The sequence below is a fragment of the Brachyistius frenatus genome, unplaced genomic scaffold (genome assembly GCF_029030835.1).
Source record: "Brachyistius frenatus isolate BFR_SWC_R1_liver_20210118 unplaced genomic scaffold, ASM2903083v1 Contig_133, whole genome shotgun sequence".
Classification (NCBI taxonomy): Eukaryota; Metazoa; Chordata; class Actinopteri; family Embiotocidae; genus Brachyistius; species Brachyistius frenatus.
In genome coordinates this window covers 932,741-944,679 of record NW_027210732.1, presented here as the reverse complement: position 1 = coordinate 944,679, position 11,939 = coordinate 932,741, and the positions used below count along the sequence as shown (strand labels likewise).

The window sequence follows — 11,939 nt, the reverse complement described above, 5'->3', positions numbered from 1 at the left end:
AAGGCCGGCAGGTAAGCGAGCGTCACCCGATCGAGATCGGAGCGTTTTAGCCTCTTTCGGCTCAATTGTTTTTGCTTTTACCTCCTCCATTGAACTGCCCAGCTCGGCTCCAATCGACGTCGTTTCAAAAGGCCGAGCATAAAAAAAAAAATAAAAAAAAACGATTAGTCTGTCTCGCGTGTCTTCCGTCGCCGATGAGTAGGTTGCCGACCTCCAGCCAACAGCCGCAAGCCTCCTTGTGTCAGCTCACACTCGGAGAAACGCTCTGTGTGTGTGTGTGTGTGTGTGTGTGTGTGTGTGTGTGTGTGTGTGAGGGAGCTCGAAAGAGGAAAAGAACGTCAAAACCGTGGTGCGGTGAGAAGACGGGTCAGCGGAGGACATTTTTGGAGAAGTGAATGTCCGGGAGAGAGAGAGAGAGAGAGAGAGAGAGTATAATGAAGCAACACTTTGAACCGGTCACGGGTTGTGTACATACAGTTTTATTATACATTTATGTAACAAAATACAGTTTACATTACTTTACTGGAAGGCGGGCGGAGAGTGTGGCAGTAAACCAAGAGGAGAGCACTGAGAGGGGTTTCACAGGGAGGAATCCTGCATGCAAACAAACACCGACAGCTGACTCGCTCATAAAGACAATCTTGTTAAAAAGAGAACTTCGAGAAGGTTGCGTTGTGTGTGTGTGTGTGTGTGTGTGTATCTGCAGACAAAGACGCACACACTCCACTTAGCTTGAGTCATTATCAGCTTGCGTTTCATCCAGTAAGCCATCCAAGTGTCCAGATGGTCAGAAAAGCTGCTTCAGTGCTCTCCCTCTTCCTCCCTCCCCTGCTACACACTCTCCTTTGGAAACCCCAAAAAAAAAAAAAAAAAAAGGTTATGCCAGCGATCGAGTGAAGCCAAATGAGGGAGGGGGGGGGTGATACAGATTGGATGTCAGGTGGATTTAACTGCGAGAGGGGCACCGCGAAGACTACAAAGCTGAATTGGGGATCAGTTGCTGCTCCTGCTTCTGTCTCTTCCTTGTTTTCTGCTTGAATGGTATGGAATTGGAATTAAAAGAAAAAGAACAGGACAAAATTCAAGTGCTACCCGTCTCCATTATAGTGAGGGGTGACTAGTGCCAGCAGGCTCACTGCCCAGAGTCTTGATGTTCCAGTTTGGGTTGCCGTTTTTTTTTTTTTTTTTATCATCGTCTGAGAATATCTTCAAGAGATAAAATAATCAAAAAAAAAAAAAAGGTGCGGCGTTAAATCATCTCGGCTCGTCCCTCCGAAAAGTCCCGGCTCCGTCACGGGCTTCCACTTCTCCGGGGTCTGAATCACACATGCAGACTGGCGATGGGTGGAGGGGTGGGGTGGGGGTTAATGGTCGGAGCTGAGGAGACGGGAGGCTTTGTGCTGCAGGTATTATCTGCGGTATAAAAGCTGCTGGAGTGGAGACAGAGGAGCTCTTTTATATTTCCCCCTCAGTAGCCGTACTTTTCGTTGAGGTGTGTGCGCCCATCTCCAGTCTGACCTAGAAGTGAGGAGAAGAGTGCGACCCAGATAAATATACAGATGCGTGTTTTTGTTGTTGTTTGGTTATAAATAAAGTTGCGATTTACTCCGATAACGGGAGTTACCGGATGCCGAACATGTGACGCGCTTGTTCGCGTCCTCCGCTTAATCGCGGCGCAGTTAAATGTGACCCTGAATGAAAAGGGCCGCCTGGCAGCCGTTTCAAAATACATTTTAATTCAAGCTTATCTTATCACTTTTGAGCGACTTTGATCTGAAAATGTGGCTGCACAAATGGATCGTTAAAGTCCGTTTACTTCCTCCAGCCAGAAACAGATATTTGTTCCTCCCTGGGGGAAGAAGTTGTAGTTATTAGAATAACGCGTGGCGGGGGGGGGGGGGGGGGTGTCGAGGTCACTGCGGCCGGAGAAGCGTGACCACGATGTAATAACGCTATGAGTGGATCGGCGGGACCGTGACTCAGCCCGTTTTACCTGCGGGAGGCACCCACACGGAGTAATCCGGGTCGTCGTCTGGATACTGTCCCGACAGCTGCGCCGGTGGCTGTGGGGGGGGACACCGGGACACAATCAATTGCAATGTTAACGCGCTCGGAAATGATGCGAGCGTAGCGTCCGCTCCCCCGTGTGAGGGCCGACCTTGCTGGGGCCCGTCGCTTTCTTCTTTTTCCTGGGGACCTTCGCTGGCTCGCCTTCGGCTTTGAACCCTGCGGAGACGCCAGGCGCAGTGACGACGGCGAATTTACTCGCAATGCAGAAGCGCAATTTCGGAAGTATGTTGATTTTACCTGAGTATCACATTTAAAACCCGCCGGCGTTCAAAACCGCGGCACGAGAGACCAATAATAAAATCAGTAAAAACAAGATGAGGCCCCTGGACTGACTCCTCCTCTGATCTGACATGAAGTCATACGAAAACCAAAATCAAATGTGGAAGAATGAGAACAAATCAACAAGCGTCCTGTTTAGACTTCAGCGGTGTAAAAGTGAGTCGTAGGAACAGATCGGGTGTGACTGGACTTTGAACCTTAAGTGTCAAAATAGAATTATATAAACTGGATGGAAGCATTTCACTTTCTGTATGAGGCGGTTCACACACAAACCAGTGTGCTGTTTGTATAAATTACGGATCTACTGCCACCCAGTGGCCTCAAGAAAGAAAACAAACTGTTAGTAAAATGGATAAACAGACCAGGGGGGAAAAAAAAAAAAAAGCCTAACTGCAGAGAGGCGCCGTTTATTCATTTTTTGTGATTCTAATTGTTCTGCACTTCCTCCATTAGGAAACACTTCATATGTCTTTTTTTTTTTTATTTTTTTTTACCTTTGAGCTCCTGAGGCTGAACTGGCTGAGCGCTCTCTTTGGATGTGGATGCACTCGACTCTTCGGAGTCAGCGTTACTTGCCCTCTGCTCAACATCCTCCTCCTCCTCCTCCTCCTCCACATTCTCCTTGACCTCCTTCTCTTCTTCCTCTTCCTCTTCCTCCCCGCCAGGTGGAAGTTCTTTCATGTTGAAAAGCTCTGCGGGCAGGTCCTGCCGCTTGGCGGGCAACTTCTGCAAGCGAGAGGAAAACATCAGCAACGGATAACGAGAGGACCAAAGAAAGAGCGTTTCGTCATCGGCGGTGATCGCGGCACCCACCCCGATGGTTCCCGTTTTCAGTTTGAATTTGCTTCCTCCCTTCATGGCTCCAAACAGCGGTAAGGTCTTTTTAGGCTTCTCTGACTCCGAGCTGCCAATTGAACACCAACACAGGTTGGAATTAAAAAGACATTAACTCTAAGCACGGTTAACTCCATCCATCCATTACCTATCCCCGCTTTATCCCGAACAGGGTCATGGGAGGGGGGGGGGGTGTAGCAGGAGCCAATCCCAGCTCACTTTTGGGCGAGGGTTAGGGTAAACAGCCTGGACAGGTCGCCAGCCTGTCACAGGGCCAACACTTACAGACAGACGGAAACGAAGACCGTTCACGCCCTCGCTCACACCCGGGGGGCCGTTTGTAGAACCCGTTCTCCATTTGTCTTCAAATGCGCCGACATTTCAGGGAAACTTTAACTTGTAGTTATTAGAAGGAAATAAACAAAAACAACAACAAAAAAAGATGATTTGGGTCAAAACCTGGGCAGCAGCGAGGGCATCTGCGCCGGCCGCGCGAGCTCCACCAGTTTGCGCAGCCTCTGAGCGTCTTTGCGCAGGTCGGCCATGTGCACGTGAAGCTTCCGGCGCTCCACGGCGTCCACCTCCGCCCGGCCCACTCCGGTCATGAAGGCGTCCAGCGAGTCCTCGGCGGGGGACGACGAAGAGCCTGGGAGGACGGACGAGCGCAAAGTTACGAGCGCCCGACGCGCCGGACGGGCTGGAACGCGACTCACCTCCTTTACCGGCGCTGAGCTTGGTCTGGGCGGCCGACAGCTCCTTCTCCACCTCCGACAGTTTGGCCACCTGGGGAGCAGAACAACCGGGCGGCGCAGGTACACGTCAGCGACGCCGCGGGGCGTTTTCAAAGTCGAGTCGCTCCGGCCGTCTGAGCACGCCGCGAGGTCACGAGTCAAAATGTCCGCCGCGCCCCCGAAAGGGCACCGCGGGGACTCACGTCGGGATAGTTTCATTTAAACGTGGAAATGATCCCGAAACGTTTCCAAAAGTGAAACATGTTCTGACGTGTGAAATAATAATACAACACAATATTTCCCTGTTTCTGAGGTCGGCACAACATCGGTGTCATTGGACACGTCAGAGGTCTGATGGTGGATCCTTCTGTTAAAGCAGCACTCGGGTGGATTTGATTTGATCGTGTGTGTGTGTGTGTGTGTGTGTGTGTGTGTGTGTGTGTGTGTGTGTGTGTGTGTGTGTGTGTGTGTGTGTGTGTGTGAAAAGCAGAGCAGAAGTGTACCAGTGACTCGTAGGTCTGGGGCCGCTCCTCGATCTTTCCCGCCTTCTTCATTCGCTCTTGCCTCTTCTTCTCCACGGTGCCGGTCCGATCGAGGAAGGTGTCGTCGTCGCTGTCGTAGTAGTCCTCGTCCTCCCAGTTCTTCTTCTTGCGCTTACGGGACACTGGGGACAAAACGGAAAGAAAGCTCGTCTCGTGTCGCGTTTTCAAAGCACGCCTTCCGACCTCCTCCGTTGCCAAGGCCCCCCCCCCCCCCATCCACCAACCTGCTTCCTGCCGCAGCAGCCCTCTGGCCTCCAGCATCCGACAGGCGTCCAGGCAGCACTGGACGGCCGCGTCCTTCTTCTTCCCCGCGTGGGTCACCTCGGCGACCAGCTGGCGGCCCAGGGCGTCGTCCACCGGCAGCCTGAGAGTTCAAAACAGCGTGAGTCCTCCGCAGCGCGACGCACGCTTCCCAAATGGGGAGCTCTCGGAACGCGACGGGTTCGCGTCACTCACTTTATCCTGCAGAGCCAGGAGCCGTGACTTTTATCTTCGTACTCAAACTCCAGCTCCTCCCCTGAGGAAAAGGGAGTCGGGGAGTTCAGGATTCATGACGACGGGGGGAAAAAAAAACAAACAACTAAAAGGACAGAACTGACGAGCCTGTTCACGAGTGCGGTCACCTTCTCTGTCGTAGAAGCCCTGCAGGGCCTTCTTCGGGTCCTTGAGGTAGGCGGCCTCCTGGTCCTCCTGGAACTCCGTGGAAAAGGGGTTTTCCTCGTTCTCGTCTTCCTCCGGAGCCGCTTCCTCCGCTGCCGGGTGGACGGAGGGACAAGGAAAGGGGATTAACAACACGGCAACGTACCAAGACGGAGCTTCGTCCTGCAACGAGCAGCTCACCCATCCCCCACGAGCAGCCCGAGTCATCCTTCGACCCTTTCCTCCGGTCCTTGTTGTTCCCGCCTTCTCCGCCATCCTCCTCCTCCTCCTTCTTCTTCCCCTCCTCCCCATCATCATCATCGTCGTCGTCGTCATCAGAGCCGTCTCCCATCATCCTCTTTTCCAGCTCCTCTTTCTGTTTGCGGGCTCGCTCCCTCAGCTCGGTCACCGTCAGATCAGACTCCTCTTCCTCGTCGAACTCTGGACCCTGCGGAGGGAGAGGGAAGCTGGAGACCCTTTTTTTTTTTTTTTTTATTCCTTTCGATAAACCTCCTCACATCGACTGTTTGTCGGGAGACGTATTATTCATTTCTTGTTTAATAACAAAAATAAAAAAATAACTGACATGTAAATGTATCATTTTGTATTACACGGGCGATAATGTGAGAAAAGGTTTTGAAACGGCGTCATACGATGCTTGATGATGACTCATCAAAACATCAGTAATTCTTCTCAGCACGAACTGATTTCAAATCCCCCTCAAACAATCGGAGCTTTTTATTTTTTTTCCAGCGACAGCTTCTCAATGACAATATTTGAACGGTCGGCTGATCATTTTTCAGTGGTTTCTCTTCCAGGTTGTCGTTTTAATCAAGTAACTATATTATCTTTAGAATGGCTGGCAGCGTCCCTCGTAAATTAATCATGTCTTTTGGAGGTGGGGGGGGCTAATTGCTGGAATAACTGTTTTGAATAAATTATTCTTGGCTATTAAACCAGTGCAACAATAATAATAATAATAATTAAAAAAAAATGAATATAGTTAAAAACTCGGAAATGTAAAATGCCATCCCCCCCCCCCCCACGTCGCGCACGACCGCGTGCCGTGATGACGTCAGGACGTTCACTCCCCGTCATGAGTTTTACCTGCAGGATAAAAAGCCTCGTGCTCCCGCCGAACTTTAACACGTGCCCAACGCGCAGCCTGACGTAGGTCCTGGGGGGTATCTTGTTCTTGTTCACCACGGTGCCGTGCGTGCTGCCCAGGTCGTGGATGTAGAAGCCCCTCTCCTCCCCGACGCGCTCCCCGTCCCCGTCCCCGGCCCGCCCGCGGTACTGGATGACGGCGTGGTACCTGGAGATGGAGGGGTGCTCCAGGGACACGTCGCACACGGGCAGGCGCCCGACCACGAAGTAGCTGCCGTGAGTGAGGGGCAACTTGTCCACGATGGTGCCGTTTTTCAGGATTTCGAGGGCGTAGGGGACGTCCGAGGCCGGGCCGCCCCAGGGCGGCTCCGCGTAGGGCAGAGGGGGGAAATTGCCGGCCGGGGGCCCCTTGGCAGGAAGCGCCCTCGGTTTAGCGTCGGCTTTGGTTTTGACAGGCGCCTTTTCGCCTCCAGCGTCCTCTTCTCGGCCCGTTACCGGCGTTTTGTGTTCGCCGACGGCTCCCGACGAAGTACCGGCTGCCGTGTCGACAACGTGAGTTTCGGCTGCTGTTGTTTTGGACGGAGCAGCGGCGGAGCTGCGTTTACTGGCGAGCGAAGGCGCTGCGAGAAGAGCCGGTTTCTTAAAATGATCCTCCTCCTCCTCCTTCTCCTCGGCCTCCGGTTCCGTTTTAGGCGCGTCTTTCTTCCCGGCTTCGCCTCCGTCCCCCGCGGCCGGACACTCGTCGGTTTCCATCGCGGGGTTCGAGTCTTCACCTGCGTTTCTCACGCTCAAGTCCAGCGGCAGGGAAGCGGCCATGTTTATTTGGTACGACTGTAAGAAATTCCCCGGCGTCCTCCGAAACCTCTGGGAAACTCATACAATTGCTTTAAAAATAAATAAATAAATTTTAAAAAAACAAACAGTGTCCCAACAAACTATTTTTAAACTACATGACACTTTTAACGGAATTTATAATTGGATCCCGGTCAAAGTTAATGGTTAGTTGCGGAACTATGCAACTCATACAGTTGTTCACACGGGATTTTTTATCGACGAGGACACAAATACGTAGTTCCTGTGCAGCTTCCTTCTAACGTACAAGGAACCATTGGCTTCGGATATAAAACAGATGTTTTGTCCTCCTCTGGGTAACAACCGTGTTTTTAACTTGTTTATGGTTTAACTGGCTCAACACGCGTGCTAAGTATTTAACGAGTGAGCTCGTAGCTTAGTTTCCGCTCCCTCGCGAGTTGTTTGTTTGATGCGCTCTTGGATTTCCACGCAGCTCCAAACTCCAGCCGGAAACCTGAGCTTTTGTCATCTTATCTTTATTATTCGGCAGACATTCCTGTTAAATCCTTAACTTTAGAGCTTAAGCGAAGCAACGCAATTTGCTCATCCATTCGGCACATAAAGTACATTATATAGCTCCTTTTTTTTTTTTTTTTTATGTATTTCATGTTATGTCTGGGTTGCTTGCCAATCCCACTATCTTGTCCGAACATGACAAATAGTGCAACTGCTTTATTTATTTATTTATGTTTTACTACAAAATGTCGCATGTATGCCGAAGTGATCATAACAAGGTTACAGGGTCTGGGACCTAAAAATGTAAATTAGAGTTTGTTTGTCTGGCGTTGATTAACCCTTACACACACTTTCTCTCCCCCTTTTCCCCAATTTTTAGACTCTGATCAAGTGTGAATCCAGCTTGCGTCTTTGATCGGTCGTTATGATGCGTTACTGGGGTGAGATCCCCGGACCTGCCGGGGCTCCTCCCAGTCGAAATTCCTTCGACTTGCTCCAGCGCGAGTTTCGCTCGGTGGAGATGCAGGACCCTCCCCTGCACCAGCCCTCGGCCCAGCGTCCTCGGCCCCCCACGATGCTGGACATCCCCTCGGAGCCGTGCAGCCTCACCATCCACACGGTGCAGCTGTGCCAGCACGCCCGCCGCCTCCGTGGTCTGCTGGCAGGAGCCCAGGGTCAGAGCTCCGCATCCTGCGAAGGTGGCAGCAAGCTGGAGGAGGCTGATACCAACCTGCCCCTACGTCCCCCCACCCCACCCGTCATGCCGGATGACCTGCTGCCTGTGGACACCAAAGCCCCCCGGCAGCCCTTTCAGCTCCGCCACAGTGACCCCGAGAGTGACTTCTATAAGTAAGTTTGACATTGCGGTACGCTTTTGGAATGAAATCCCTTCTACTGAGGCGACTAAATTCGAGGTCATCGATCTTCTTTCATCCCTTCTGATTCCTCCATTATTAGAGGTAAAGGTGAACCTGTCACAGAGCTCAGCTGGCCCTGCTGCAGGCAACTCCTCTATCAGTCGATAGCCACCGTCTTGGCCCACTCCGGCTTCGAGTCGGCTCAGGAGAGCGTGCTGGAGACCCTGACCGACCTGGTCCACGAGCACTACCTACGCGTTGCGCGCCTGCTGCGGGTGGCCGTGGACCGGGAGGCTCGGCTGGGAGCCACTCCCTTCCCCGACGTGGTGGAACAAGTGTTCCACGAGGTGGGCATCGGCAGCGTGCTGGCCCTGCAGCGCTTCTGGCAAGTGAAGATCAAAGACTATCACAGCTACATGCTGCAGGTGAGGCTCAGAGTGGGCGATGGGTGTTCACACAGTTGTGCTATTTGACAAGACGGTGAGATTATAGCCATCAGAGATTTCTACTGTTTATCTCTTTCATATCTCCAGTTGTATCAGTTCAGCTGTCATTTTAATGTCATTTCTCTCATCGACTTATTGCTGAAATTATTTATTGATGGTCTATTAACAGAAAAGTAATTCTTAATTATTATTTTATTTTTTTTTTAAAGGGATTAATTAGTTGTTGTTATTAATTAGAGCCCGAGCACCGAATAGCCCCCGGTGCAAGCGGCCCCGACCTGCTGACTCCACAATCGCGAGGGCCCGCGTATCATTACTCGCAGTTTTCATATTATTCTTGATTTTCTTCTTCCAGGTCAGTAAGGATCTGTCGGAGGAATACGAGCGGCTGGTGAATCCAGAAAAAGCTCTGGAGGACTCCAAGCCCCCGAGGATCAAGGAGGAGCCCATGAGTGACATCTCCTTCCCTGTTAGCGAGGAGCCCGAGGCTGACCTGGCCTCCGGGGACCAGGCTCTGCCCATGGGGGTCTTGGGGGCCAACGCTGAGAGGCTGGCCTCGGGCCTGGATGGGGAGCATTCTCCTCATACCTCAGGTGAGACCAGCAGTCCGGATCAAATGTTACTGCGTAATCTGCATTCATTAAGTATTTTCTACGGCTGGGGTCGTTGTGTAGAAACTCCCCAGTCCAGACCTTCGGTGTTGGAAACAGTTTGTTCCCATAGGAAGCAGTTGGAGATCCTGGCTGAAGCGTTAAAACATTAGGAAATCATTGGGCCCTATTTCCACACCCGGTGGAGCACAAATCCAGGCACAGTTGCTTTTTTTTAGTGCAACGCAATGGTCCTTTTTTTCCGCGCTTGCTCCGAATTGCAATTTTTGTAATTTTTCACCTCGTTAAATACAAGGTTAACAACTAAATTTGCTAGTTGAGTCGTTTTAAAATCGCAGTTATAATTCCTGTTTTCCCCTTTTGCAAGGTGGAGGCGGAGCCAACAACTCCCCTCTGTGGCCTCAGGTCAAAATGGAGCCGCAGGATGGCGAGGAGGGCCAGGGGGCCGGCCACCACCACCACCACCACCACCATCACCACCATCACCACCACCACGGGGTCCTCGGCGGAGACGTGTTCGAGGAGGGGGGGCCCATGTCCACCATGAGCGAGTCGGGCGGAGCCATGGCGCCCTCGCCGGGAGGGGCGGTGTCCGACGGCAGCTACGCCTCGCACTCGCCCGACTCTCTGATGGGGACGTCGCCCGTCTTCAACCAGAGACCCAAGAAACGCATGAAAAAGATGTGAAGTCCAGTTTGCGGATGCGAGAAGCTCAGAAAAACGTGACTGTGACCTCATCAGCTCGTCTTCCACACGAGTTCTCCTGCAATCATAAAAAAACAAAACAAGAGTCTGACTTTAAAAACAAAAAAAGTGGTGGAGCGCAGCTGCTGCACAAGGTAATCTGACATTAAACACTAATGTCATTAAAGAACTGATTTTGTAGTTTTTCCTTTTTGTTTCTTAGAATATAGTTTCGTTCAAATGGATGTTGATGCTAAATATATGCATGGAGTTTATCATCAAAAGAATAAACATCATTTGAGGCACCACTTGTATTAATTTCAGTCATTGAGTGTTTTCCAGAAAAAAATATACAGGGGAGTCTCACAATTAGCCAAATGAATTGAAGAATGGGGGAAAACTAAGAGGTCCGAAAGCAAATCATCTATTTCAACAGCTTAATAATTCAGCAGCACGGTTTGTTTTCCAAAGCTATTAAGGCTCTTTCTCCTGACGTACCAATTACTGCCTCTTCCATTAATTCTGATTAAAAGATGCTCCACCAAGAAAGAGCGAATACTCTTTTCCTCCTGATGCTGAATATTATAATGTATTTTCAACTCCTTGTTTTCTTTCTGCAGTAGGCTTTGTGTAGCCCAACACAATGGAACGAGAGACACACACACACACACACACACGCGCGCACACGCATTTCATACACCTGTCAACCTGAAGCTGCTCCGCTAAATCAGCATCTGTTTCAGTAATGAGGCAAAGCTGTGAATGCAACACCAGAGGCAATTATGGCCTGGTTGTCTGCATCGCGAAGGCAACATCAATCCAACCTTAATGGCAAATTAATTACAGCACGCATAATTTTGCATGTTGAATGAGCCGGCCCGGTTTGAATACACGCGATTTTCTTTTGTGTAGGCTTTGATCAGTTTCACAATTAGGCAGGTCATTTTCTGCCTGCATGTGAAGTGCTGACGGGGGTCCTATGTATCGATATTCAATTAGCTGCATTTATGTCGGTTTTTTTTTTGTTTTTTTTTTTTTTTGCAGCGCAACTTAAAAATAGGTTTAAATTGCAATGCCGTGTGACCCGGGTGGCAGTTTGGAGCAGCTGCAAACCAAAGGCCGTCGGCTATTCCAGACGTAGGAGGGAAAAAAGGCTCCCCTTGTTGATGCTAATTGCTTGAAGCATCGTCACCTGGCTCTGTGAGCAGTCCTGGATTATTTCCTCCTCTGACATTCTGTTGCTGAAACTCCACAGTTGCAGCATCAACAATGACATCGTCGCTGCCAAGATGAAACCCTGTGCCAGGTGTAGGGAATGAGATGTGCCCGGTGCTTTCTTTCAAGAGACTGACACACAATTAACTCCTCTCAATCCCATTATTTTCCTAATTGAAGACGCACCTTTTGTTAATATGTTAAACGGCGTGTATCAGCGCAAGAAACGCTCAAGAAGTGAGGAGTATTTACGAAGCCTTTTGCACGTTTGTTCCGCGCAAACTCCTCATTTCTATAAATCTCTATGACAGAGGTGGGCGGTGCAGAGTCAGCATGACCCACACAGCCCCAAAACAGGCATGAACGTTACGTGTGCCATGGTCACGCTACGGACTGCGTTTGTACATGAACAATAATATGTACAACGAATCTAATTCTGTGATTTGACCTCATTATGTCTGTTGATTGTTGAGGCTCACCTTGGCCAACAGCTGGACTGATGTGGTACAGAGTTTTTCTCTGAATGCCACTTTTGAAGAGCTTCTGGGAAAAGCGGGCATCGCGTGTAGGAAGTGTGCTCAACGTCACCAAGTGGGTTATTTATTTAGCAAATCTT

General features: G+C 50.5%; 2 protein-coding genes across 3 annotated transcripts; one reads left to right on the top strand and one right to left on the bottom strand.

The window, feature by feature from the left end:
* Positions 1 to 463: 463 nt before the first annotated feature.
* On the bottom strand, positions 464 to 7,028 carry slc4a1ap (solute carrier family 4 member 1 adaptor protein). The gene is made up of 13 exons (XM_069714664.1): positions 6,203 to 7,028; positions 5,297 to 5,543; positions 5,080 to 5,208; positions 4,913 to 4,973; positions 4,681 to 4,820; positions 4,418 to 4,578; positions 3,897 to 3,966; positions 3,643 to 3,829; positions 3,163 to 3,253; positions 2,844 to 3,075; positions 2,159 to 2,226; positions 1,994 to 2,063; positions 464 to 1,518 (listed from the first exon to the last, which is right to left on the bottom strand). Exons 1-13 carry the CDS (start codon positions 7,016 to 7,018, stop codon positions 1,469 to 1,471), a joined length of 2,322 nt encoding a protein of 773 aa, XP_069570765.1. The 5' UTR covers positions 7,019 to 7,028; the 3' UTR covers positions 464 to 1,468.
* On the top strand, positions 6,389 to 10,413 carry supt7l (SPT7 like, STAGA complex subunit gamma). Of its 2 annotated transcripts, none has more exons than XM_069714667.1 (5): positions 6,389 to 6,478; positions 7,890 to 8,359; positions 8,468 to 8,792; positions 9,169 to 9,406; positions 9,792 to 10,413. In XM_069714667.1, exons 2-5 carry the CDS (start codon positions 7,935 to 7,937, stop codon positions 10,109 to 10,111), a joined length of 1,308 nt encoding a protein of 435 aa, XP_069570768.1. In that variant the 5' UTR covers positions 6,389 to 6,478; positions 7,890 to 7,934; the 3' UTR covers positions 10,112 to 10,413. The 2 variants fall into 2 exon arrangements, with proteins under 2 accessions (XP_069570768.1, XP_069570767.1); XM_069714666.1 differs by lacking the exon at positions 6,389 to 6,478 and adding an exon at positions 7,259 to 7,350.
* The last annotated feature ends 1,526 nt before the right edge of the window (positions 10,414 to 11,939 follow it).